This window comes from Sceloporus occidentalis, unplaced genomic scaffold (assembly GCF_023333645.1).
Source record: "Sceloporus occidentalis isolate IW3139 unplaced genomic scaffold, rSceOcc1.0.p SCAF_10, whole genome shotgun sequence".
Classification (NCBI taxonomy): domain Eukaryota; kingdom Metazoa; phylum Chordata; class Lepidosauria; order Squamata; family Phrynosomatidae; genus Sceloporus; species Sceloporus occidentalis.
Window position 1 is genome coordinate 3,352,936 of NW_028316990.1, and position 27,600 is coordinate 3,380,535.

At 41.1% G+C, this 27,600-nt stretch overlaps 2 protein-coding genes across 9 annotated transcripts in view; one reads left to right on the plus strand and one right to left on the minus strand.

Annotated features, from left to right (window-relative positions):
- The window catches only part of RPGRIP1L (RPGRIP1 like), a 66,691-nt gene extending 60,267 nt beyond the window's left edge, over positions 1-6,424 (minus strand). For 2 of the 3 annotated variants that reach the window (XM_089540257.1, XM_089540259.1), the window contains exons 1-4: positions 6,354-6,416; positions 4,479-4,604; positions 3,198-3,342; positions 1,435-1,733 (exon numbers count right to left, since the gene is read on the minus strand). In XM_089540257.1, the coding sequence (XP_089396383.1) occupies positions 1,435-1,733; positions 3,198-3,342; positions 4,479-4,604; positions 6,354-6,369 (586 nt within the window). In that variant the 5' untranslated portion in view covers positions 6,370-6,416. Of the gene's footprint in view, positions 1-1,434; positions 1,734-3,197; positions 3,343-4,478; positions 4,605-6,346 lie in introns of all 3 variants that reach the window. The other variant, XM_089540258.1, reaches the window with a different exon arrangement.
- Positions 6,425-6,650: 226 nt separating this feature from the next.
- FTO (FTO alpha-ketoglutarate dependent dioxygenase) overlaps positions 6,651-27,600 on the plus strand; it is a 265,259-nt gene continuing 244,309 nt past the window's right edge. For 3 of the 6 annotated variants that reach the window (XM_089540079.1, XM_089540077.1, XM_089540080.1), the window contains exon 1: positions 6,651-6,756. In XM_089540079.1, coding sequence (XP_089396205.1) covers positions 6,709-6,756 — 48 coding nt within the window. In that variant the 5' untranslated portion in view covers positions 6,651-6,708. Of the gene's footprint in view, positions 6,757-8,609; positions 8,758-11,895; positions 11,986-13,896; positions 14,125-27,600 lie in introns of all 6 variants that reach the window. The other 3 variants (XM_089540082.1, XM_089540081.1, XM_089540083.1) reach the window with 3 other exon arrangements.

Here is a 27,600-nt window from a genome sequence, read left to right on the forward strand (position 1 = left end):
CACTGCCTGACACTAGTTCTCCAGGGCATCACACAGTGGTTAGTTGGGCATAAATCCAACTGGGAGTCAGTACCAGAATAGATCCAACAAATCAACTGATCAATGATAAGTCAACACTTATGTAAATCCCACTGATTCAGTGGATCTATTCCAGCTGAGACTAGTAACTGGATTCTGAACTGGAAGTTAAAGAGACCAATCCTGGGATTTTTGTTAGGCAAAGCAGGTGCACTGTCAATGATTTAAAGCCATTCCAACTTATACTTTTTATACTGATTCAGAGCAATGCTTTGATCAATGTCAGCTTTGTTTATTAAGAGCAGCTGTGATTCCTCAAGGAAGGGGCAGAGGAACCTGAGTTCCTTCACTTGATGTCTCATCAGACAGATATCACAAGGCCAGTATTCAAGGAAGGTGGGAAGTTCAATATCACCAAGGAGAAGGTTTAATTCCTCTCCTTCAAGGCCTCAGACACAGATCTCTTCTAGGCCAGGTAGACTTTGAACACTTCCTTTTATACATGCTTGGAACTGGAACTGGGGCATTCTGACTGAAAAAGTATAGGTTCTGCAACAATAAGCTATAAGCACTTCCCATGAAGGTTCTTAGAAAGCAATGTTTTGGACTACAACTCCTATTGGTCTTGGGATCACCATATGTCAACAGGTGACTGGAAGGTACATATACACACACTGGAAAATATTCAGGGATAGCTGTGTTGGCTATACATAGCAAATCCAATGTTTGGTGGATTTTTTATTGGATACATGTACACTGTTTTTCATCTTGGTTTTAGAGTAATTTTTGTTTTAAATGGTTTTAATTGTGCTGTTGTTCAATGCTGTTTTAATCTTATTTTTACATGTTTTAACTACGTATCTTTTTATTCTAATTTCTTCCTGTTTGTAGGCCTCCTTGAGTTCTGTCTGGGAGAAAGGTGGGATATAAACAAAGTGATCGATGGATGGGTCTGATTAATACTTGGACAGGGGACCACAGGTAATATCTGAGATTTTCAAGTAGGGCTAGGAATGAATCCTCCCTGAAATCTTGGAGAGCCATTGCTACCAGGATAGGTAGACCAATGATATGACTTAGGGTTCAAACAGACAGGCCAAAATAAAGCTGCTTCGGGTCACTTTGGAGGTATGCTGTTTAAATGACACATACATTTTAAGAGGCCAGAAGATGCACTCCAGTCCTTAGGACTGGAGCGTGGCTTTGGTGTGCCTTCCGGCCTCTTAGGATGCATGCATCATTTAAACAGCATACCTCCAACGTGACCCGAAGCAGCTTTATTTTGGCCTGTCTGTTTGGGCCCTTAGTATCATTTAGCCCCTTATTTTGCTCTTCCTCAGCAAGCCAATAAATATTTAGAAATGCATTACCTATCTGAAAGGGTGACCACAAAAATGAGTAGCTTAAATCATGTACCTTTTTTTGTGCGCTCCTGAATTCCCACACCCTCAGTCGCTTTTCTGAGGCCTGTGTTAATGCGTGCCTGCACATAATTGTAAGGGGTGTGCCTGTGCCCTTGAAGCTGTAGCTGCTGCTTGGTTGAAATAAGCCTGTTGCGGATGGCTTCATTTTGTTTCTCCAACTCCCGAACTTTCTCCTGCAGCTGCTCGATCACTTCCTCCATCTCGACATCCTGGCCCAGCCGCTTGGGGCCGCCACCAGCCTGCTCAGTCTTCTTCTTGTCATTCACCAGCCGTATTAACTTGGTGGCCATCCTATGGGTGGGTGAGGGGTGGAGTGAGGGGATAACATGCATATGATGGAAAAGTCAGTATTAAAAAAAAAGCATTTCTGTTGAAAGGAACATAATCACTGTGAAGACTTCAGTACAGAACCTGAATAATAAATTTCAGGTTTTGATATAACTATTACTGCCTGTGAAGAAGTCTTTGAAGATAATTGAAACCACTGGGTAGCAATCTGCTTTATAGCACTGACAAATAACAGTTTCCTAAGGCTTATCATTTAAAGTTTAGTAAGGAGGGAGGGACACATATTTACTCCATATGCTGCTCAAATTTGGAACGCATGACCTTCCCAAGGAACCCTGCACGCTGTTAAGTATAGTTACAGATTGGGGATGTGGTGGGGCTACATATAAAAGCTACAGTCCCATATGATATTAAGCTACCCAACGCATGCCTACAATATGTAACACATTCTATTGATGAAGTGCTTCCAGTTTGAGTGCAAAAGTGGAGGAGGGGGGCACATCTCGGTTCTAAAAACAAGTAGGTGGGCAGGCTCAAAGGCAGGCTCTTAATAGCTCATGTCGCCTCACTACATCTTATGCTTAGCATATAATACCAACATGCTTAAGAGAGGTTTAACAGTTAGCCGTGGGATATAATTGGATGCAGAAGGCATGGTTTTCATCTAACTTTAAAAGGATACAAATTTTGCTTTTGGCATCTCAAGAGTTGTACCTTTGATTTCTCTTAGTTTTGATAAACATGGGGAAGCCAGAACAAAAGACAGAGGGGGCGCATGGGGGTGATGTAATATACAAGAACAGAAAAACACTTCCAGCAATGGTATTTTTTTTTCTTGAGGGGGGAATCAGGAGGGAGGGACTTGGCATATAAAGAAAGAAAAGGTGGCTTTGATGGAGGAGAGAAGTTCAAGACTTTACAAAATTGGTCGCACATCTTCAAGAGCTGTATCTACTTTATAAGGAGTCAATTTCTTGCAGAGGTCCAGACAGGAGACTGGAAATAGAGACACACTTCATTTGTTTAAAAGGGTTTCCTTTATTTTTGTACAGCGTGCTCACAGGATTTTTTTTTACTTTTAAAAAAGAACAAAAGCGTATGCGTTGGAGGAAAACGTTAATAGCTTTGAGATGTCATAGGACAAGTCTACTTGCCTGTAAGCTATGGTCTCAAATATGCTGCAGAAACACAGAAAATCTGTTTACAAAGGGAGTCCACATTAAAGGACAAATGCTGCAGTTGACAAAGATGGTTAAACCTCAACAAAATTACAGGCAGGATGCCGCTTCCGACATCACACTCTTTCTAGTCCATAAAAAGTGGGAGAATGTAAACATCTCTGGAGATGATAAAGAGGTTCCCAACCCAACTTTTACCATAATTGGCTATTTCATGATAGGATACGTTTGCTAAACTACCCTACCCATGCTAGCTGGGAATGACAGGAATTATAGCCCAAAACAAGACCTTTTAATTTTATCTTCTTGCTTATGAGCATGTTGCTTAAGTAAGATGTTCTCTTCATGCAAGCGAAGGTAGCGGTCTTCCAGCTCCTCTCGGCTGATGCGCGAAACTGTTTGCCGAGCTTTTGCATTCTGGGCAGCTGATGGTTCTGAGATGTAAGAAAAGAGTGATATCAATTTGTGTGAGGGTTACCAGTATATAGGTATTCAAAGTTATAGCTCAAAGTTCTTTAACACAGATCTGACTTCTGAAATCACAAATTTGCTCTGACATATTTGGCTAGAGTGCTAAAAGGAAAAGGAGAAATCTAGGGTAAGTTCAAATGCTTCTGGAACCAAAAAGCTTACAAGGTAATCTTGGGAAAGTTGAACCTATATAGTTAGGCTGTATCTGTACTGCAGAATTAATGCAGTTTGCCATTGGTTTAACTGCCATGGCTCAATGCTATGGAATTCTTGGACTTGTAGTTTTGTGAGATATTTATTCTCCTCTGACAGAGAGTTCTGGTACCACAAGAAACCACAAATGTCTATGCTATGCTGCATCTGACTTAGGCGGTAAGCATCAAAGGACTGTGCATGTTACTGCAAAATCGCTGGAATAGCGACAATACAAAATGTTACCCTAGCATTATTCTGACACTAATATTTCTAAATATGTGTGTTTTGCAGCCATACATAAATTGTTCTATAATCTGTGCACACACAATTTAAAAAAAACCAGATAAATAACAAAAAATACTCTTTTTCCCCCCCTACAGTTAGCCAACAAAGAATACTGGCTGTATGAAGTGTATGTCCGTACCACTGTTCTATTTTTTTTGTTTGAAACAAAGTTGGGGGTCTAGTTGGAGGATGGAGCAGGTTTGCCTTCTGCAGCTCCAGAGACTAGGACTGAGAGCAATGGATTCAAACTACAGGAAAAGATATTCCACCTCAACATTAGGAGGGACTTCCTGACTAAGAGCTGTTTGACAGTGGAATACACTGCCTTGGAGAGTAGTGGAGTATCCTTCTTTGGATGTTTTTAAACAGAGGCTGGATGTCCATCTGTCGGGGGTGCATTGATTGTGAGCTCCTGCATGGCAGGGAGTTGGACTTCACCGCCCTTGTGGTCTCTTCCAACCCTATGTTTCTGTACTTCAGTTCCCCAGAGTATTCTTTTCAGATTGTCTCATAGTTCCCATTAACTTGATCCTCACTGTGAATATACTGAGAGAGGCAGTCTGTAACATGGATGCTCAGAGAGTAGGTCAAACCAAAAATTGTAGTGGGTGGTACAAACCTTGAAGCCCTCCAAGACCTAGGCCTACATCCCTCACTGGTAGGTCCTCTGACGTTTCATCAGCTGCAGCAGACATGGATAAGTTCTGGATGGCTAAGTATGTCTTTCTTTCTTTCTTTCTTTTGTCTGTAAGCAAGTTGGGGGGGAAAGGTAAGTTAAAGTACATTCTAAATTATTATTATTATTATTACTACGCTTATATCTTATATATATATATGAAATTTAAAAAACAATTAAAAAGTATTGAAAGTTAATTATTCTATTTAAATTTGAGATATGAGGAGAGGACAGGTAGCCCTTTCCTTCCACAACTGTGTTTCCCCCATTGCCTGGAATACCATTTAATAACAATGGAAGACATTTGTCCCCTTCTAGTCTTAATTGCTGTCATCTCCTCATATTTAAATAGAACAATTAGTCAGGAGCGCTGAATGGAAAAGTTATTTTAAGGAGTGGACTACAACTCAATCTGAATCTTCACTACTATATGTTGGCTATACCTATTTATTGAGGGCCAGCATGGTTTAGTGGTCTGTGCGTTGGATTAGGACACTGGGAGACCAGGGTTCGAACCCCATCTCCGCCATGGAAACCCAGAGTAACTTTGGGCAAGGCACTCTCTGAAAAGAGACGAACCGGGAAAGTCGGGTACTTACCAATGCTACAAGAGCTTCTTTAAACCGTTTGCAGTAATAATACAATATTGGGCATATAATAATAATAATAATAATAATACAATGATACTTCTAATAATACAATATTGGACAAAACTGTAGCATTGTTAAGTATCTATGGCCTGTTACAGACTGCCAAAATAAAGCTGCTTGGGGTCTCTTTGGAGGTATGCTATTTAAATGATGCATGCATCCTTAGAATCCGGAAGCTGCACCAAAGCTGCACTCCGGTGCTTAGGAATGGAGTGTGGCTTTGGCGCGACCTCCGGACTCTTAGGACCCGTGCATCATTTAAACAGCATACCTCCAAAGAGACCCGAAGCACCTTTATTTTGGCAGTCTGTAACAGGCTTTCCTGGTTAGTCTTTTTTAGCGTCTGAGTTTAGAGACCTTCTGTGTGTAAGGATAGACACCCTCTTTGTTGTTAACTGCCTTCAAGTCGATCTGGACTCATGGCGACCCTATGGATGAGGCATCTCCAAGACCCTCTGTCCTGCTCTTCTCAGCTTAATTCCTGCAACCCCATAAAACCCATAGAGACCTCCTTAATAGAGTCCATCCATCTGGCATGTGGCCTTCCTCTCTTTCTCAGCATCATTGCCTTTTCCAATGAGTCCTTCCTTCTCGCGATGTGTCCGAAGTACGAAGGCCTCAGTTTGGTCCCCTTGGCTTCAAAGGGGCCACAAGACCTCTTTGCAGACTGATGCTACCGAATAACACAGCTATAGCCTTGGATAATATCAGACACACCAGACTGATACAGCTCCTGTTGCCAACTCCTTTCTTTAGTAAGACTCCAAGGTGCAACAAAATCTCTAGGGAGACTGATGCCACAGACTGACATGGCTATATCTTTGAATGATAGACACATATCAGACTTATATAGCTTCTGATGCCAACTCCTTTCTTTCTTCAGTCTCCAAGAGGCCACAAGGTCTCTCTAGTGGTCCCCAAACTGTGCCCCTTTAAGAGATTTTGGACTTCAACTCCCAGAAGCCTCAGCAATGTTAGCCAATAGCCTGGGATTCTAGGAGCATCTCCAAGACCCTCTGTTTGGGGGACTGTTGGTCTACATTTGTTCGCACTCAGCTGGACGTGAGCCTAGAGCGTGGTGCTGCAGCTAAAAAGGCGAATGCGATCCTAGGCTTTAATCATTTCCCCTTTAACCCCTCCTCCCCTTTCCCCTTCACTCACAACGGACCCAGGCCGCTCCGCATCCTTCGTTAGCAACCGCCTCCGTTGCTAGCCGCCTCTCGAACCCAACTTCCGCCCTCAAGCCGAAAAAAGCGGCCTTCTGATTGGACAATCCCGTCGCTCCTCCCGCCCCGCCTTCTTTTTCTCGCGGTGCCTTCTGGGAGTGGAAGTTTTTAGGAAGGGTTCGCCTCGCGCGTTCGAATGGCGGCGCGAACTACACGGCCTCGTGCGCATGCGCATCCGGGCTCTTTCCCCCCTTCCTTCCTCGCCGCGCGGTGCATCTCGGGAGTTGTAGTCCGTTTGTAGAAGCCCCCTGGTTTACTGGAGAGGAAGGAAAGGATTAAGGAAGCTTTTTGCAAGTGATGGAGAAGAAGAGAGGAAGAGGAGGAGAAGGAGAGAAGGATGCCAAGGTAAGGAAAACAAAATGGGAGTGGATACACACACACACACACACACACACACTATTTATTGTTGTTGTTGTGTGGCTTCAGGTTGTTTCCAGTGTATGGCAACTCTAAGGGGAACCTATGATGGGGGTTTGGCATTGATTTCCTCTGAGGCTGAGAGAGTGTGGCTTTGGCCCTAGGTTTACAGTGGGTTCACATGGCAGGGTTGAAACCAAACAACCACACAATAAAAGTATAGAAATGTATGTTTAGCCCCATGATACTCTTGGAAACAAGTTGGTAAGAATATATATATATATATATATATATATATATATATATATATGTAAAGATATCTTGTCATCCTCTGAGGCTGAGAGAGTGTGACTTTTGCCTATTGGGTTTACATGGCAGTGGTAAGACCAAACAGCCCATAAAAGAATAAAACTCTTGATTCTTGATTTTTTGGCCTTATTTTGGCCAAAAAAACAGTTGAATTGGTTCCTTTAGAAGTCTCTAAAAGTGGGGGTTCACATGGAAAACAGCTTGCAACTCCCCCTCTTTCAGTGTTAAAAGATGCTTCTTTTTCAAATCTGAAGAGGACTTCCCTACTTTGGCTCTGAACTGTGATTTATTTCTCTATTCATTGGCTACTACTCCAATAGTTCATTTCCGGTCATGATTCAAAGTGGTGACCATTATCAACAACAACTTTAATGATTAGTCAGCTGACCATATTATTGGAATCCTAAATACAATTACAAAATACAAATATAATACACAAGATAAAAGAATATCACACCTAAAACTCACATAGGGGGTTAAAACATATACAGACTAAATAAAAGCAAATTGAATAAAATGGGACACAAAATAAAATAGTCTAAGATAAAACTGGCTAAAACAGAGTGGGAGATAACAGTAAAAATGTTTAAATGAACTCATCACCGTGACACAAAACCCCGGTTTGTATAATAAATTGATCTCTCAAGCGAGCAGCATTTACTATGAATTTAGCTACACATCGCACTATATGTACCATTATCAATAAAACCCTATACAGTGTAAGTCTGGTGTCATAGCAAACTACAAATCCCAGGATTACATAGGATGGAGCCGGTGCTACAAGCTGTGTCAAACTGCATTAATTCTGAAGTATGACAAAAGCAAGACTCTCAGATGTGATACCTGCTACTTACTTGACTGCATAGTAAGCCTACTTTGGTTCCTGCCTTTTCTTTTCTTATTTGAAATAAGTTAGTCACTATTTATAACAAATGCTCTCTATCTATCTATCTATCTATCTATCTATCTATCTATCTATCTATCTATCTATCTACTCACCCCTGTGTACCCTCCCACCACCTTCCCTTTATAAAGCTTAGCATTAGTTTAAGAAGTGCTTTCTGCTTCTTTGGACTCTATCTATTTAGTGCAAGTATTATTTTCTCTCTACCACTTCTCTGCATCGTATTTTAAGCATTACTTCAAATGTGATTGCTTTTTTTGGAAGTTTTCTTGCAATGTGACTTTCTGTTTTGGGTCTTTTCTGTTTGATTACGTCCTGCTTCTAACTGCACCATTTATCTTTACAGTAGTCAATAAAAACCTTCCACTCATTCCCAGATTCCTCAATTCCCTCTATGACATTTGTCAACCTGTCCATTTCTATAGCCTCCAGCATTTTTATCATCCATTCTTCTATTAAAGGAGTCTCCTTGGTCTTCCAATTTGGGGCTAAAAGTATTCTTGCTAAGGAAACCATATATAGAATTATTTCCCAATATTTGTTTCTAGCTGTAACCTGTGCTTTATTAATCATATTTAGTAAGTAGCTCTCAGGAACAAACTGAAATGAAATTTTTAATATTCTGCAGATTGTTGAGCGAAGGCGTTCCTGCCTTTTCCACAGTAAGCATGCAGAGGACTCTACTTCCTTATCTATTTGAATGGAAGACCTTTACATTCCTGGTCAAGCACATGCTTTATAAAGTCCCAAGCTTCATCCTATCCAAAAAAGACAGGGTATGTGTTCACCTGAGGCAGTGGGATGAGGGATGTCAGGCCCAGTGGAGCACTAGGAGAGAAAAAGACAGCGACTCAGAGGTGTGAGGGGGGCAAGACTCAGAAGGGGAAGGTGAGCAGGCTGAGCAAAGAGGCTGAAGATGCCTTCCGTCACATGGGGATGATGGAGCCAGTGGCATTGCACCCTTTGGTGCCACCCAGTGCTGTGACCCTGCCAGCCACCGACTGCTATCCAGACCTGCTATGGGGATGGTGCTGCAGCTGCCAAGGGCATGGCTGTCTCGCCAGACTCTGTAGTGGCTGCTAAGGTGGGATGCCATGTTCTCCAAGGGCCCTTCAGAGCCCGGTGCAGCTGTCATGTCAGACTCATCCTCTCCAGCTGTGGCCACTGTAGAGAAGGGTGATCCTGTGTCTTCCAGACAGCTGTTTGGGATCTGGCGTGGTTGCACAGGGGAGCAGCCGTGACAGATCCCAAATGAAAATCACCCCCCTCCAGCAGCAGCCCTGGCTCCAGAAGGGCCATTTGGTGTCTCACGCAGCTGCTGGACAAGTGAGAAAGGGATACAATGCTCTTCCTTCTTCGCCCAGTAGCCAAGCCAGTCCCACTCTGTATATCACCCCATCGGGTGTACTGTACACCTCCTTTTGTTGTGTCACCCAGTATGGTCTGCACTCTCCGTACCTCATAGTGATGCCACTGGCTGGAACAGGGTGGATTGGTGGAGGCAGGCATAGGAGGAGAGTGGGAAGAGAGAAGAGAATTGTTACTTTAGTATAATGAAGGTAAGGAATATTTGCAATAGCACATATTAGAGATTATATAGTTTGTTGTTGTCTGCCTTTAAGTCGTTCCTGAATTATGGTGACCCTAAGTGAACCCATCATGGGGTTCTCCTGCCAAGATTTGTTCAAATGAGGTTTGCCATTCTCCTCCTCTGAGGCTGTGTGACTTGACCAAGGTCACCCAGTGGGTTTCTGTGTCATGATGGAACATGAGGGATCGGTGGAAGGAGTGAAGCAGCCATAGGAAGAGAATGGGAAGAGGGAAGAGAATTATTTAAATACAATGAAGCTTATGAATATTTGTAGTAGCACTTATTACAGCTAATATAGTAGGGGTATTTAAATTGAGTGTTATCATAGCAATCTGTGGTTTGTAGTAGTAAGTCAGTAAATTGACCTTCTTTTTTGCTTTTCAAAATATAGGAACTCTACCTAGCAATGCTGGCTAGGTTTTCTAGGATTTGAAATCCAAAAAATCTGGAGGGTCAAAGATTCCCCTTCATTGACTTGAGAGATCTGGGAGAATTGCTAGAGCAAGCCAGTGGAAATTGTGCAGATCTCCTGATGTTGCTGAATTATAACTGCCTCCAGTCCTAGTTCTCATAAAATACTAGGTGCTGCTGTTCAACAAGATCTGGAAGGCCTCATGATGCCCATCCCTGGAGTAGACAATCCTACTTTTCTTGATGGGCCAATGAACTACACCATGTGCCCCTGTGTAGTTCACCTAATCGTCTTTGAAACTGTGATCCCTTTCTAACTTTTCGTGCTTAAATGGCTCCTGTGTTCCCATTTTTCGTCAAAGAAATAATTTGTGGAGACACTTCTGTCAATGGGAATCCTCCAGTGGGAAGGGCCCAATGCCACGTTATTGGCCCCATGTGCTATTAATGAGACAGTTTATTGAGAAATAGTGTGTGTTTGATGTAATGCATCATCTTTGGGTTGGAAACAGTGCACACGCTTGGTAGTTGGGGGGATGAAATGCAAGATGGAGAGCGTGGCAAATGTTCTCTTCTTTAAAATTCATCACACCGATGCTGGTTCAAATTGCCCCAGCTGTTAACGCTGGGACCATTACAGTAATGGCCTCTGCAAATGAAGGAGAACTAACACACACACACACTTTATTACCAGAGGGGTAATTTTCTCTTCATCTGTAATAGCAGCAGAGCCCTCGTATTGATCAGCCCATCAAGATACTAATCCTCTGTAAAATTACTTGTTATAACTGAAAATGTGTTAATCCAAATCAGCCTGCGTCCTGACTTTCTACTTGCTATTGAATACCTGGCCATTAGATGGTTTATTTTTCATGATTTAAAGCCTTTAAACATTGATAACAGTTGGATCTTCTTTTGCGAGAGCGGACGCTTAATCTTCTCTTATAGCCCAAGGATGTCTTCTGGTTTTAAACAGAACATCACCCACTTAATTAAGGAGCAATGGCTGTCTCTTCCTGCCTTGAATTATGTTGGTGCATTAGGTTGCTCAGATTTATTAAGAGGCTTAGTATAAAGCTGGGTGTAAAACTGTCTGTGTGAACGTGTTTATGTTTATGGCTTTGTGTGCTGTAAATGAGGCCTGGATGGGAACCTACATATATATTTAAGTGTCCGCAGGTACAGGACTTTTCATTACGTTCGGAGGATGGAAAGTGCATGCTTCTGTCTTCTGTTTATTACAAGCTTCACTTATCTCTTGCCAATCTGTGTTCTGCAAGGAGAATGCTTTCTAAACCCATGTTTTTTCTTACGTAGTAATATTTACACAACAATGTAAGTACATTTAAAACATTGAAAAGACCTGTCCAAATAATTTCAGCTCTGAAACTATTGCCAGTGCATTGAAATGCTAAAGCTTCACTTCAGGTTAACGTTTTTTTGACATTTAAACCATGGGTAGGAATTGTTCAACCTCTTTGATATTGTTGGACTACCACTCCAAGCACTCTTCACAATTGGTGAGGGATTGATGGGAGCTGCAGTCATAGATAATCTGGAAAGCCATATGATAGTCGTCCCTGCTTTTAATAATGTCTTTCAATCTGTATTCCAGGGTTTGTCAAAAGGTTCCTCAATAGGTATCTTAGCAATGGTAGAAAAATACCTCTGAAAGATGATCATCCTACCACTACTTGTCTGTATCTTAAAAAATTGACATTGCAGAACTAGAAAATGTGTAGAAAAGAGCAACCATAATGATAAAGGGAAGAGGAAATATGTTTGGGTATGGAGCTGGTTAGCATTCAAAAAAGGCAAGTAAGGGGAGACAGTAGCAGTGTATAAAACAATGCAAAGAGAATCTGATGACTTCAGTCCATGAACACTTATGCAACCAACTTTTTTTCTCTAGGTTAGTCTCAAAGATACTACAAGATTCCTTTGTATGCAGAGTGAAGAGAAAGTAGATGAGGAGAAGCTTTAATCATACCTGGTTGTGCAGGTATGTCTTGAACAAAAACAGTGATTTGGAATCTAAACTTTAGTTAGCACAAACCATAGTCTGGGACAGCACCTGCTCTAACTGAATGCCAGAAGGATTCCTTGAGTATTGGAGGAAAAACGGCATTGCAGTTATGGTATACCTTCATTTCTGAAGAATTGTATTTAGCACAGGTAGCCAGCATGGTTTGAGCAATGGACTACAGCTCTGGAGATCAGGGTTCAAATACCAGCTCAGCCTTGGAAACCTTGAGTCACACTCTTTCAGCTTCAGAGGTTGGCAATGGCAAAACCCCTCTGAAGAAACTTGCCAAGAAAACCCTGGAAATAACTTGGGGGCACACAAGAAGAAGAAGAAAAACTTTAGGTGATGACCGCTTTGTCTTAGATTAACTACAACAGATGATGTTTTAATAGTTTAAATAGTGGTGTTCACCTTTCTGGTTGTTGAAGAAATGTAAATGTAGTGAAACAAAGAGAATGTTCAATTATAGGTTGAATCTCCCTTATCCAAAATGCTTGGGACCAGAAGTGTTCTGGATTTTAGAACATGTGCATATACCTTGGAGATGAGACCCAAGTCTAAACATGACATTTATGTTTCATATACAAGTTATACACATATCCTGAAGGTAATTTTATACGTCATATTTTCTTAATTTTGTGCATGAAACAAAGTTTGTGTACACTGAATTATAAGAAAGCAAGGAAGGGTGCCACTATCTCAGCCACCCATGTGGACAATTTTGGATGTTGGAATTCCAGATGAGGGAGACTCAACTTGGATCTAAATTCGGATGTTGGTTTCTATTAGAATATATTGAATTCTGGGCATTACATAGCTTTTCAAGTATCGATTAATTCAGTAATTCTGCCCTAGTGGGAACTAAACATTGGATTTAGGTCCATGTTTTTAGTTCAACAGGTTTTCTTTCATTAAGCTATGGCTGCATAATCCTTCCTTTAAAGAATTACATGTTTCTTTCTCTCTGGATTCTGCAGTTTCATTTCCCCTTTTATCTGCTGCTCATCCCACCACTTTTATTTAAGGTGATAAAGTTGCCTCAGTGCAACTGCTATCATCACCTCTGCCCTCAGCTAATCAAATACTTTAGCTGGAGGGAAGCATTTATCTCCCACTTTCATTATTATTATTTTCGTAGCTGTAAAGATATATATATGTCAGGAGGAGGCTGTAATGGTGAAACGAGGTATTGATCTGCTGTATTTGGCAATTTCTTTCTACCCTGCCATCGATATCATGTCAGCCTCTGACTGTACTGTGGTTGACCTCACAAATAGCTCTTTATGTTCCCATTGGATTCAAATGATATACTATGCTGAAAACTAAATCAATGAATGATTATAAAGTTTTGAGTATTATTTCATGACCCTGAGGCAATCGGTGCTGCATGCACTGAATACTTGAAACGACGCCTCGTGTGATAAAGTAGATGCTGCTGTTTTTTGGAAGAGCCCGGTCTAGTTCACATCTGAGGTTCATTCAGTATGGGCTGTGCTACTTTAGAGTGTTGAGTAGGGAGGGATTTGGCTTGGCAAGGGCTGCATGCACACTGGAGAAATAATCCAGTTGCACACCACTTCAACCACCACGGCTCAATACTGGAAGTTTGGGAATTGTAGTTTGTTGTAGCTCCAGAGCTCTAAGAGAGAGAAGACTAAATAGCTCACTACAGTTCCTGGAATTCCATAGCATTGAGCCATGGCAGTTAAAGTGATGTCAGACTAGATTATTTCTTCAGTGCAGATAATCAGGCTGCCAAGAGGAAGGCCGAGTTAGAATTGGGTTTCCTGGTATTTAGTTTTCGGTGAACAGGATCCAAGATGCAGTTGGTGCAATGTAAAGCTGCACAGACTGATCTCACCTCCCTCCTTCTCTCCATATGTGTAGAACCCACCTCTCTCCTGCTTTCCTCTATGGGCTTTCAGTGGCTGCGGATGATAGGAGCAGCCATCCAGCATTCAACTGTGTTTCTCAGGCTGGACTTACAAAGATGAGGTTATTCTCCCAGTTCTCTCAAGGATCCTTGGGAGGTTCCAGAGGCTGCATTCTTCAGTGGGTGGCCAGCTGGGCAGGGAAGTCATTACATAAAGGAGGTAGTGGATCGTTTCTTCCTTGGTGAGTACTAAAAGACATACACAGACATAATTTGACATTACAGTTGTGCATGTCACCAACAGCATTCCAGCCTGTGTGTGTCTTATACCAACCAACCATGCCTCATTGTCTTGCTGTCACACTGCAACAGAACGCAGAATGCCAAATGTGCAGTAGCTGAAGGAACAAGCAGTGTCCGATAACAAACAGTCCAGGGTCAGAAGCTGTAAAGCAAAGCAGTCTGAGCAGGAATAGCAAGACACTGGAGTCAAGAAATAGTCCAGGGTCATAAATCGCAGGGTCATATCTCACAGTAGATGCAGGCTGAGAGAGAAATCAAGTTTGCTTCCAACGAACAAAATGGGGAAAGACTCCTGATTTATAAACCCAGCAGACACAGCCCCATCCAACTTGCAGACCGTATTTCAAGAGGATGTTTCCCAGATGCATGCATGAAGTGTCTCACTTTGCTGGTAGAGGAGTGACTGGGTTTGTGCTAAATACCAAAGCTTTTGCCTTTCCCAAGGACCTGGAGCTTTTGTACCTACCTCCTGCTCTGGAGAACTCAGGTAGATGTCAGATTGAGTTGGAGGAGGGCACGGTCAGTTTTGTCTTCTAGGTTGAACTCTCAATGGTGTGGAGGGGGCATGTCACTCATCATGATTATTTCAGTCTGCCTCGCCACACCACAATTTTGCATTTTTCTCTTCCAAATTCCAAAATTTTGAACCAGAGAGGGGATGCTCAATACTCTTTGGGTTGTTTTTAGGTTCTTAAGAATGTACAAAAAGTCAGAATGAACTGGGCACAAACCCAATCTAGCTCATCATTCGCACATTAGCCAGCCAAAATGCCTATAAGAAACCTGCCGATAAGACATGCACTAAGACATGTGCTGTCCCACATTCCCCAGTAACTGATTCACAGAGGCATGCAGCCTCTGATACTGGAACGGACAGCTGTTGTTTTTTGTATTGCATCTTGTGGCGGTGAATCCTACATGTCTTTTATCTGAATATCCCACCTCTCAACTTCAGAGCATGATCCCACAGTTTTCTGGTCTTATGAGAGATGGAAATTAAGTTCTCCCTGTCCAGAATTTTCACACCATGCCTCATTTTATACATTTCTATTGTCTTTCTCACTTTTTTGTTTTAAAAAAGCTAAACAGCCCCCAACTTTTCCTTCATAAAGCTTTCCATTCCCTCGATCATTTTGGTTGCCCTTCTCAGCAAATCCATTTGGGGTCTTTTCCCTCAATTGGTTCTTTGTGTGGTTCTGTGATCCTTGGGATACTAAGACTCTGATACCTGCTTTTTCTATGTAGATAGCGCTGTTTTAGCTACATAAGGCTTTGTATACAGAATCTGCAATTTATATGTAGTGTCAGAAGTGAAAGAATAGCAACACAGGGGGAAAAAAGAACTTGTTGTGCAACTTTGTTAGCATTTTCACTCCCCCATCAATTTCTTTCTTCACCATATTCATAGGCACAATAGATGTGCTATTTATTTGAAAGTTTATAAAAAGCAAGGTTTTGTGTGCTTTCCAAAATTTAGTGCCTGGCGTGTCTTGGATTGAGTTAAATTAGCATTGGAGGTGCTGATGTTCATCTAATAAACAAGATACCCTCCCCACTCGCCTTGAAGTATTTTATATGCTAATGCAGGCAAAGCTAAATGAGTTCACATCACTTAAATGTAAATAACAAACATACAGATCATGGGTAGCAACTGGTTTTAAAATAATGTAGGCATGTATTATGCCAAATAACATTGCTTTCTGTTTAATCATTTGCTGGAAATTGTAACTCTTTTGGAATAAATGGTTAAATTGCCAACGACCAAATAGCTAATTTAAATGATTTTTTCCCCAGAAAACTGCGCACTGCGAAACATTTTTCTATTTCTGTAACAAATAAGGTTGTCTTCTGATTGTAAAATGCACACTCACCACATCATGGTACCAAATATTTGTATTGGCTGGGTTTATCTCATGCAGTATCTGCACTTCAGGATTAATGCAGTTTGAAACCACTTTTGCTGCTACGGTCAAATGCTATGGAATCTTGGGATTTGTAGTTTTGTGAGATATTTAGCCTTCTTTGTCAGAGAGCTCCAGTGCCACAACAAACTACAAAACCCAAGATTCCACTGCTTTGAGCCATGGCAGTTAAAGCGATGTCAAACTATATTATTTTTGCAGTGCAGCTGCAGCCTCACTTGAGCATACCTGTGTGTTATGTTGTGTGCCTTCAAGTCGTTTCTGATTTACAGCAACGTTAAGGTAAACCTGTCCTGAGGTTTTCTTTGCAAGATTTGTTCAGAGGAAGTTTGCGATTGCATTCTCCTGAGGCTGAGAGTGTGTGACTTGAGACCCAGCAGAGATTCAAATCCTGGTCTTCAGAGTCTTGGTCCAATGCTCAAACCACTATGCCATGCAGGCTCCTTTTGAGCATACTTACCTGTAACAAAATCCAACTGTTCTCATAGTGATGATGCAGATTTTTGGCTAATAGTTGTGATAGTTTATCCTTTGGAAAACAAGTAATAATGTTTAACTCTAAGGTTTTCTGCCCTCTTTCAGTGCATTAAAAAGAGAGGCTTAAATAATACCCCCTTGCAAAAATAAAATAAAATAAAACAACTGCCAAAGGGCTCTGCTTAACCGTATATTTTGCATGCATTTATAATCTGAAATTTTGTCTATGTGGGGTGGAGGGAATACACAGGCCCACTTGAGATGGACAGCTTGAATGGCATACTGTCAGTTGGGTAGCTCATGAATTGGCAGTGGTCTCATTTAGGACCTTTGGATATGTGTCTGCCTGGACAGAATGAGAACGCTTTGCATGTTCTTCCAGAGACAACCACTCCTTGCTGCTTCGCGGCATCCAGCGGAGCATGACAGTTGCCCTTCATTGCTGTCTTCTCCGAGCTTAACCTTTGACCCTCCGCTTAGTCGCCCTGCAACGGTTGGAGCAGGCCGAGATGTTCGCGAATTGACGGGCATCGGCCTGCAACGTGCTTGTCATCATTGGACTGTCAAAAGTAGCTTGCCATTGAGCCTCCATCAAAGTTTGAAACCTCTGTGCAGCGGCCCATAGTACTTAACTCCTAAGGCTGTCAACGGGATGACCAAACGTGCATAGAAAAAGAGGCACACGGAATACATCTTCAATCAGATCTTCTCTCTCTCTCTCTCTCTTTCTTTCTTCCCCCACCCCTTCTTTCTTTGCAGATCTGCTTGCTAAATGTATTCAGATGACTTTCTCCAGGCCAATAGGATAAATCTGGTGCCAGGACAGTATTTTCTTTTCTTTGCCTTTTAAAAAAAGAAATGATACAGGGAGCATTGAACTGTTTTTCTCTTGTGGTCTCAGTTTCAAATAGCACTTGAGATTGAGATTTGAATTGCTCTGCCAGTGAAATTCTCAGCTTGACTTGCCTATCCTATCAGCTTTCCAGCCCTCGGTATAAGTAGAGAGATACCAGACCAGTGGTGCCTGAGGTTAGCTGTCAAAGAGGAATGTTCATTTTGGAGCACTTTTGTAATGTGATATTAGAGGCGTAGAGAGAAAGAGAGAAAGGGTTCAAGCTCCTGCGATTTGTAAAGTCTTGCAGTGAAAATTTAAAATGGTAGAAGGATAGTTTTGTTTCAAGTACAGTATCCTTCATGGCTTTCTTTTCTTCTCATCTCTGTTTAGGTTACTTGCAGAACTGAAAATAGGTCCAAGTAGGCTTTTAAAAGAGACACAGAATGTGATGGTTAGCAATGATTAAACTCTTAGAATGAAGGACCTGATATCGTCTATGTACAATCTACCTTTCAGGCATTCAGAATCGTAGATGCAATATAAACGGAGAGCTTTTAAAAGAAGGGGAATCATTTGAAAAACTGACAAACACAAGAATATGAAACAGATAAAAAGCTTAGACTAAATGATTAAAAAATAAGCTTTTGCAGCCCATTGAAAAATTGTGAGAAACAGGAGCATCCAAACTTTTTAAGGAGGCATCCAGTCTGGTGCTGTGATCAAAAAGGCCTTGTTTAATGTTTCATCCAACCTGTATTGCCTAAGACTGTGACTCCTCAAACATGATGAATGTAGTCAGTGGAACTGTTTATGTGGGAGGATAGGTCCTTCAAGAATCACCGATCCAAATAATAATTCTGTTTTTTTGGGTTTTTTTTAAACAAATATATTTAATGAAGGTACAAAACACACTGCAGAAATATTCCAGTGTGTTTTTGACCTGAATCAAATATAAAAATTGCAGACGTCAGGCACTATCTCAGAAGAAGCATTTCCACTTCTTTCTCATACAGTGTATGGTGAGATACCTCGTCTAAGATGGCATCTGTTGGTGAATGTCCCTGTGACATCTGAAGTTTCAGAATCGATGTTTTATGCCAGCCTTTATCAGCCTTTTTACACTGGCGTAGCCCTAGAAACAATTTTTAAGGTCATGGGGAACCCCTGTATAAAAGTTATTATATCTTCTGCTAAAAAAAGAAGTTTTCCCCCATCACAATTTAATACAGAATCCTAGGATTCCAGGAGCCAGGACTGAGAAACCCTGTTTGAGGACATTCAGATTAACAAGCATTTAATAATAATAATTTTTAAAAAATCAGCTGCATCAACCTCCCCTTTCCAGCTCTCCAAACTGCAGACCCCAATTTTAGGGGTTGAAAAAAACAACAACAAACAGATATATTTGCACAAAAAACAGTAGTGGATTCCCTTGTCATCTTTCCAAGCCCAAACCAGGACAGTGAATTTGGAGGTTGCAAAGAAAAGACACCCCTGTTGGTGAAAGTTTTGGGAATAGTTTGGGGGTGCATTTGCTGGTGTTGTCCATCACTGTGAAAAACTAAAATGTAGCAAATTGGTATCAGTCCTGTCTATTTGTGTCCTGTTATTCCTCCAGGAGTTCAGAGTGGTTTACATCTCAATTTTTATTTTCATTGCAGTTGTCAGAGGAAGCTTAGGCTGAGGCAGACAGAGCAGTTGGTCCAAGGTTCCTCATGGATGAGATGGAATCTGGATCTGGATCTTTCTGGTCTAAATTTAACACTCACCATAAAGACACCCAGATGCTATCTGACCCCAATACCCATCATCTGCCAGCCTGACTGATGATGAAAGATGATGCAAATATAGCTCATCGACAAGTGGAGAACACCAGGAGATCTACAAGCTCCTACCTAAAGTGGAGTGTGTTAGTAGCACAGTTTTGAAAATAATAAACAAATTTAATTATAAGATAGTACCCAACATGCTTTTATCTTAGTGAAAGGTCAGTTGGAGCATATTCACACCATTAAACTGAAAAGAAAAAGAAGATATCTGCTAGGGTTTGGAACTGTACCTACTGGATAACATGATGACAGCTTTCCTGTGCCATTTGCGATCAAGTTAATGGCCCTGAACAAACTGGGAAAATGCACATAAACATATATGCATAAATATAATTTGCTTCAAGAACGTGCATCTAGGCATCATTGGTCAAGAGTCATTCCAGTCAGTGTTGGTTTTGCAACTCAGTAGAATTTTGTGGTTGTTAGAAATGTAGACAAAAAGAGAGGCATACAAGAAAGGAACAGCCTAATGTAAATTGGATGGAACATGTTGGTGTTGGTCCTTTAAAAATATTTTCCCTGCTCAACCACAAGTTGTAAACTTTGTCTGCTCTTTATTGGCTTATGTTGCATGGTGTGATGTTGAATGAGATCTGGAGTTGTGGGCCAAACTCCTGTTCAGTGGGTACACAGAATAAAATCACACCAGCGTAGCTATGCTGGAATTACTGGATTATGCTGTCACAGAAGCAGTTTTCCAACAGGCAGTGTATCACCTCTTGTATAACAGTTAATCCAAATGATCACCCATCATGAAGGAGACACCTATGGAGCCGTGTAGGCAGTACAACCATTTACACAGCAGTTTTCAGTCACTTTAAGTCCTGAACTGGGAAAAGTCAGGATGATGATGATGATGATGTTGGTGTTGGCGATGACAACAATAACAGTAGATGGCCACCTCCTTTGTTTCTAAAGTCATCTGGAATGCCATATGTTCCCTCTATGATTCTATTCTTTTTAAAACTGTTTCATTTTTTTATTTTATATGTAGTGAAAGTATAACATTTGGCAGTTTCTATCAGACATTGCCCATTCTTCCATCTGCCTCCCTCTTCAGGAAGGCATCTTTCCCACCCACCCATTTCTAAGAGGTCGGAGACACATAATACTGTGTTGGTGCCTCTAGCACCAAACCAACGGTGATATCTTAGGGAAAACATTTGGTTGTCAACTACACTGTCACTGCTCTACAAATGTTAGCATGTTAAAAAGGTTATGACCTTTGTAGTGCCAATTTCCAAGGGCACAAATCTTTGCTTCTCCCTTGGATTTAATGAGATAACAATAAAACCTCTGCATTAGGTAAAATGCATCATAAGACACCTTAAGGGTACTCAGTTCTTATTGTGTATTTTCTGTTTCAAGTATCTGAAGTGTCAACATGTACTAAAAGGTGATGATCTGTTCTCCTCTTTGATAAAAATAAAATGACCTGTCTACTGTGAATCATGATAAAGCAGCCCAGGGCAGATTCTATTGTCACCTTTTAAAAAAAAGAGTATTTGTGTGTATATAAGATAAAATAATAACAGAAAGGCCAGAATGTTTCTGTTTAGTAGAGAAGTATTTCATATTTCTGCCTCCAGATAAAATATACTCAGAGGTGAGAAGTAAGAAATTGGCTTTGCAATACTGAAAGGGGCTTTGGGGGAGAAAATAAGGTGGGAGGAAAGCACCAGTGATTTTTCATTGTGTGAACTCTTGCTATCAAAAGTCCTGCAATATAAGCTGAGAGATTCCATCTCTTGACCTTGGAAGTACAAGGTTCAAGTTCTCCATTTAACCCTGATTTTCCCTGGGTTTGGGCCTGTTTTGAGCAAGCTATCTGATACCACTTGAGAAAAGAGTAGCGACTCATGAATTGGTTAGGTACATAGATGTGGGCAATTTCATTTTGAGAAGGCTTTGGTGTTGTTTTTTTATGCAGATGGCAGATGCCAACAAAGAATAAGGATAGAGATATATCCTGTCTGGAAGGGCAATCTGTCTGGACTCCTCAGATATAGGCTTTTCTCCTTCCCTATATTTCTATACGGTATGTGTAAATATTTAGAGCCAGCACGGGGGAGTTGGACTACAGTTCTGGAGATCAGGCTTCAGTTCCCTGCTCAGCCATATAAACTCATATGGTGACCTTGGGCAAGTCACATACTCTCAGCCCCAGAAAACCCTGTGATAGATTTGCCTTAGGGTCGCCATAAGTTGGAAACAACTTGAAGGCACACAACAACAGCATTAATGCAGTTATTCACTGTACAAGGCATTGCATTAAATATATATGTAAAAATTGAGTCTCTCTACTCCAGGGGTGGGGAAATTGTGGCTTGGGGACCACATGTGCCCCCCTATCCCTGTGATCCCCCAATAATTTTGGCATTAAAATTGAGGGCCTCCAAGGGAGGTCACATATGGTGATTTGATGGACCAGTGAGGTCTTTGGGAGCCCAATCTAGCTCCTCACTTGATCTTGCTTGAAGTACTGTGGGCTCCTGCTTAAGAGTCCGGAGATGTGTGACCTGTAGTTGAAGGAAAGCTGTTAGGAGAAGAAACTATAGTGTGAGTTGATAACAGGTCTAGGTCAAGAACCAGGTTTTTAATCGCCATCAGGATCTGAGGCCTTGGCAATAAACAGAACCATAAAACAGTTGGAGAGCCTCAAATCAAACTGAGAGTCCAAAATATTAACAGAAGCCTGGCAGAAGAGATTCACCAGGACTGAAAGTTTGTGTCCAGAGCAGAGCCTGCATCACTGCAGGCTCCAATTTAACTTTCTAGCTGTACAGGTGTACCTCAGTTAACAAAGCCTCTGACAAAGGAAATCATTTTTACAAAGTCTCTTTACAGGGACCCGGCCAAGCCCTCCCTTTTTGTTTCTTGTCTAGCTGGAAATTTGTTGTAGCATTGGCATTGGGACGATGGTGAAGGAGAACTGGAGAAGGACAGACTTTCAGTGTTAGGTTGCAGGAACAGGTTTGCAGTAAACAATGCAGTAAAGTTTGATCTGGGAAGGAATGGGATTCTGCACTAGGTGATCCTGTTTGTAGCTGTGCTTATGTGCAACAGGCAAGGTAAACAGCTGCATCCAGAGCATATTACGGAACATGCATGAACTAAATAGAAAATAGTTATATAAGGATGGATGGACAGATAGAGGTATATCTATACAAATATTATGAAATCAATAATTCCTTTTTTTTAAAGGCTCACATTGTTTTTGGTTAATTGTGCAAAACTTATTTTACACATGCATATTGTTACCTCTGAATAAAAAGGTTGCTGATTCCTGTTGATCCATTCTTATTCTTTGCAGAGTAGGAACCCATCCCTACCCTTTCCTGCCTCTAGTACTGTACCAAATTTTCTGTCAAAGAAGTAATGGCCAAGAACTCATCTACTTGGTTAACTGCAGTCTACCTGTGCTATTTTGCACATCTCATACAGTAACAGGAAACAATAATAGCCATTAACTTTAGGGTAAATATAAGTTAGTATAAATCTATTGAATTGGTAGAATTTACAGAAGTGTTGAATTACTGAGTTTCCCTTGATCCAGTGGGTTTCCTTTAGCTGGGAACCACAGATTAAGGCTGTATCCACATTGTGGGAATAATCCAGTTTGACACCACTTTAACAGCCAGTATGATGCAATTCTGGGTCTTGGGCCAATCACTCACTCACTCACTCTCAACCTGGCCTACCTTGCAGTCTTGCTGTGAGGTTAAGGTATGTTTGAGGAGTTACTGTATATACTCTTCTATAAGTCTTAAAATGTATGCCCAAAAATTGACCCCAAAATCCCAGGTCGACTTATTTACCAGTCACTATGGAAATGTGATAGCAGCTCTTTCAGATATCCCCATGCGATGTGGAGAGGAGTTTATTTCTCTCTGAAGAGTCCTGGGTGATTGATTGATATTGCTGTTTAAGAGTCTATCTCCCATCCACACATCTGGCTGAAACGAAAGCTGAAATGATGAAGCAAAAGAGCCTCAATGAGAGTCTCTCTTGCCATAAGCACACATACACACACTAAGCCTCCAAGTTTTACCTTCAACCTATCCACAGGTCATGGCAAAATCTATAATTTTGGCCCCCAAACCTGATTTTGACATATATGCGGTCGACTTACTGTTGAGTATATATGGTAAGTCCATCAAAGAACAAGTGGGCTATCAGTGTGACAAAAAATATTAAAACGAAATATTCTGTGTGAGCATGGATTTTTAGAGGTCCACACTCTTCTTTGGAAGTTTTGCTGATTCATTTGCTATTTTCACCCACTAGTGCTGTTTGAAATATTTTAAATATGCAAGGTTGCAATTGTGTACAGCTTTCAATGTGGAATACCTGGAATCTCTTTTGAAAGTATGGGATGTCCTTCTGAGTAAGTGTTGCTGAGGCTAAACTGCATGGCGGCTTTGACGCGCTTAAAATTGAAACAACACACTTCTCTTTAAATAAATCAGATTTCCTCTCACTGTTTTGTTTCGAGGAAGGTATTGAGCTCTTTCCCCTAAACCTTGGCTTGCACTGTGGCTGGAAATGTTAACAAGAAGCCTCTTGGAACATCTGCTGACAGCTGGTGGGTCTGCCAATGAATTCACAAACAGCATACATCACATTTGTATTTACCTGCCTTGCTTCTAGTGGTACCTTGAAACAAGTATAGTTTAGATCAGTGATACCCAAATTCTGGTCTTATAGATGTTTTGGATCCCAGACCATTGGAGAAGATGGCTGAGGCTTTGGGGAGCTGAAGTCCAAAACAGCTGTCGGACCAGAGTTTGGGCATCACTGGTTTAGACCATGCAACACTACCTCCTTATAGTGCAGTATAATAAATCACACTTTTTTCTTCTTCCATGATTGCAGAGCGACAGATGGGATGCATAGAAGTCATGCATTATCTGGCTTTGATTTCAATTGTATTTTTATTTTACTTTTCTTCTACAGGAAGTGTGTAAATACATACAGGGTGGAATGTAATAGCCTGGAAGTTAAAAGGAGAGCTAATATGTATCGGTGGTAAAAATTTGCAGATTAGCATTTCTTAAATATATAAAGCATACGATTACAAAGTAGATGTATTGTTAGAGTTGTCGCCCAGGCTCTTTATTATTACTCAATATGCCTCTTGCAATTTTCTCATTTGCAACCATTATTGGGTAATAGATGGAATTACTTCCCCCATTTGCTTTGCTTCAGAGGTTATGAAAACATTAATGTTAATATTATCATGCACTTCATATATGCAGGTTTATAATGCAGCAAATGGTAACATTTTATGTAGTGTTTAAATTTCCACGGAATGGGATAAATAGAACTAGCGCTCTCCTCATAATGAATTCAGTTTAGGAAGCAGCTGGAGAATGAAAAGAACTCTGTTCCAGACCAAGGAAGCATACTGTCCCCATAGTGGTATTGCTGTATATGAATAAATGAAACTCATCCAAAATCACATAGTCAAACAGCCTATTTACTCTCTCTTGCACCTTAGTGGGGAAACAAAGAGGCTTGGGCATCCATTTTATCAGCATAATAAAACCCAGTTCTTTGCAATAACGGTAAGTGGCTAAAGAGTTGGGGAGGCAGGTTACACGGTGATCTATTTTAAAAGGCTGAAATATGCATAAACATTAGAGCTGCTAAGCATACTGGAATAACTGTTAGCGTGTTTCTACATTTTACTTTTCCAGTGTTCAGAATGAGGGATGCCTCTTTTTTGAGGCAAATAGCTCAATCCAGAACATTGCATGTACCATGCTGTGCCTGCAAAGGCCATTGCAGACATCAGAAAGTCTTTCTGGAGAGACATCAGGAAAAGATTTTGGCCTAATGCATTTCCCTTTGTGAGTCTGGCAGAGGCACCTGGTTGCCGACTGCAAGAAATGGGATAGTACAGTGACTCTCTACTGCAGAAATAATCCAGTTTGACACCACTTTAACTGCCATGGCTCCATGCTATGGAATTCTGAGTATGGTACGTAGTTTGTTGTTGCAATGAACTACAATTCCCAGAATTCTATAGCATGAAACCATGGCAATTAAAGTGGTGTCAAACTGGATTATTTCTGCAGTGTGGATGCAGCCTAGGTGTGTATCTACACAGGTATATCACCTTAATACTCCTTTTAACTGTTAAAGCCCCATCCTGCTGGAATCCAGGGATTTGTAGTTTAGTGAGGTACAGTACTTTCTCCACCAGACACCTCTAGTACTATAGTTCAGAACAGTCTACAAGAAGAGCTCTCTGGAAGATCAAACTGTAAATCAAACTCACTAAACTGTAAATCCTAGGATCGAGCCAGAATTTAAAAGATTACAAACTAATATAAATATGTAGTGCGGCTAAACTCTAGGCCAGGAGAAAGGAACATGTGGCCCTCCAGTTGTTGGATTGCAACTCTTCAGCAACATCTGGAGTGACACATCTTTCCCATCCTTGCTATATGATCTTCCCATAATTTCTTCTGCATCCTCTATTGCCAAATAATAATAACAACAACAACAACAATAAAATTTATTTATATCCTGCCCCTCTACGAAATGCAGTCGGGGTGGCTTACAAAATTTAAAAATATACATACCTAAATAATTCAACCCACCCTCCCTTAAAATACAATTAAACAATTAAGAATTGAAACACGTTATTATTATTATATTGCACTTGTGTGAATTTCCTAGGGATTGCCTAGGGACTGGAAGGAAGGGAGCATCCTAGTCAGTAGGTTCCAAAGTTTCCAAACAGGTCCATGTTTGTTCATTTCACTGTAGCAAGACAATAGTTTCTAATGCTAATAATCTCTTTTTGGATTTTTAAAGGGAAAGATGGTCCAGGTGTCAGGGTCCTTAATGTAACTTCCAACATGGATGGCAGGCACCAAGTTGATATCCACCTGAACATTAATAATGATAATAATAACATTTATTTGTATTTCGCTTTTTCACAAAGGAATCAAAGCAGATTCCAACAGTATAATTAAAACATCAAACAATTAAAAATTACAATTAACACCCCCCCCCAAACCCCAACCCTGCACAGTTGTATTTTCCCAGTTCTCCTGTTGCTCTCCCGCTTGGCATTGTGCAGCAGGCTATATTGCTGTAGACATATTATAGATGGATGTAACTGGCTGTGTTTCTCTTCAATTCCGCTTTCCTCTGTGCTCTAAAATTGACACCAAAGGGGAGAGCATAAATGGGGAAAAGGTGGGCTGGAAGCATAAAAATTCCATTTTGGTGTAGCTTCTCTTTTGATTCTCAGCCACTGTCTAAGATAACTTTTTGTAACGCGTACAGCAGTGAAGTGCTGCAAGTGGCGAAATGAGCAAATAAGGTGCATTTGATGCTTTTAGTACAGCACAATATATTTGGTGCCTTTTAGTTTTTCATACAGTTAGGTTGTTCTCTTCCTCCCCCCCCCCCCCCCCCCATTTCTGCTTACTGTTGCAAAATCACATCAAATGCGAGATAACAAAATACTGTCAGGCTGGGATTGTTTTATATGGACAGCATTAGACAGGAGCAGAAAGATCTGGCGCACTAATAGGCAAACTCACATGAGCGACCTAGTCCATTGACAGATTTTCCCTTTGTTCTCTCACTCGACCCACTTTCTGCCAGTGATTTGTGACATATTTTGCAAGAGATCAAATAAGCCCCTGACACCTGATTGCAGTGTAGTGCTTGTTTACAGTTGCAGGATTTTTTTTTGAAGGACCCTTAGACAAGATGGAAGGTTTTAACTTGAAGTAATTAAATTTGCATCTGGACGGTGACAGGCGCTTCCTTACATATGCATCCGACTGAGCAACTTTTACCATAATGGGCCCCCAAGGCACCCAAAGAAAGGCAGAGTGCTGGTAGATGGTTACCTTTCCACTCTTCTTATCTGCTGTTTGACTCTTGTCAAGTCCCACTGTCATCGCACTCAGTGTGTAAGCTTTCCAGAGGCATTCGGCCGACAACTATTGTAAACAGACTAGTAGGCTAGGTGGAGCTGGGGAACAATCCAGGAGGGTGATTCTTCTGTGCTTTTAGCAGAGTTCTGGTCAACATCTGGTCATGCTGAAATACTCTTGTCTTCAATGATAATTGCAGCCAAATGCTTTTGTCTTGGCTTAGGATGCAGTGGCAGCAATCAGAGCTCAGAAAAGTTACTCCTAGACTTCCCCAGTGAGCGTGGCCAGTGGTCCAAGCTGTGGAAGTATTACAGTACAAGGGCAAAGGATGAGCAATGAATGGCCCTGGAATTGCAGGAAGCCACCCAAAGTATTTTTGCAGCCTTTGATCCTTTCAATAACAACCCTCCCATTACCCAGATAACCATTTTCCTACCAATAACAGGAT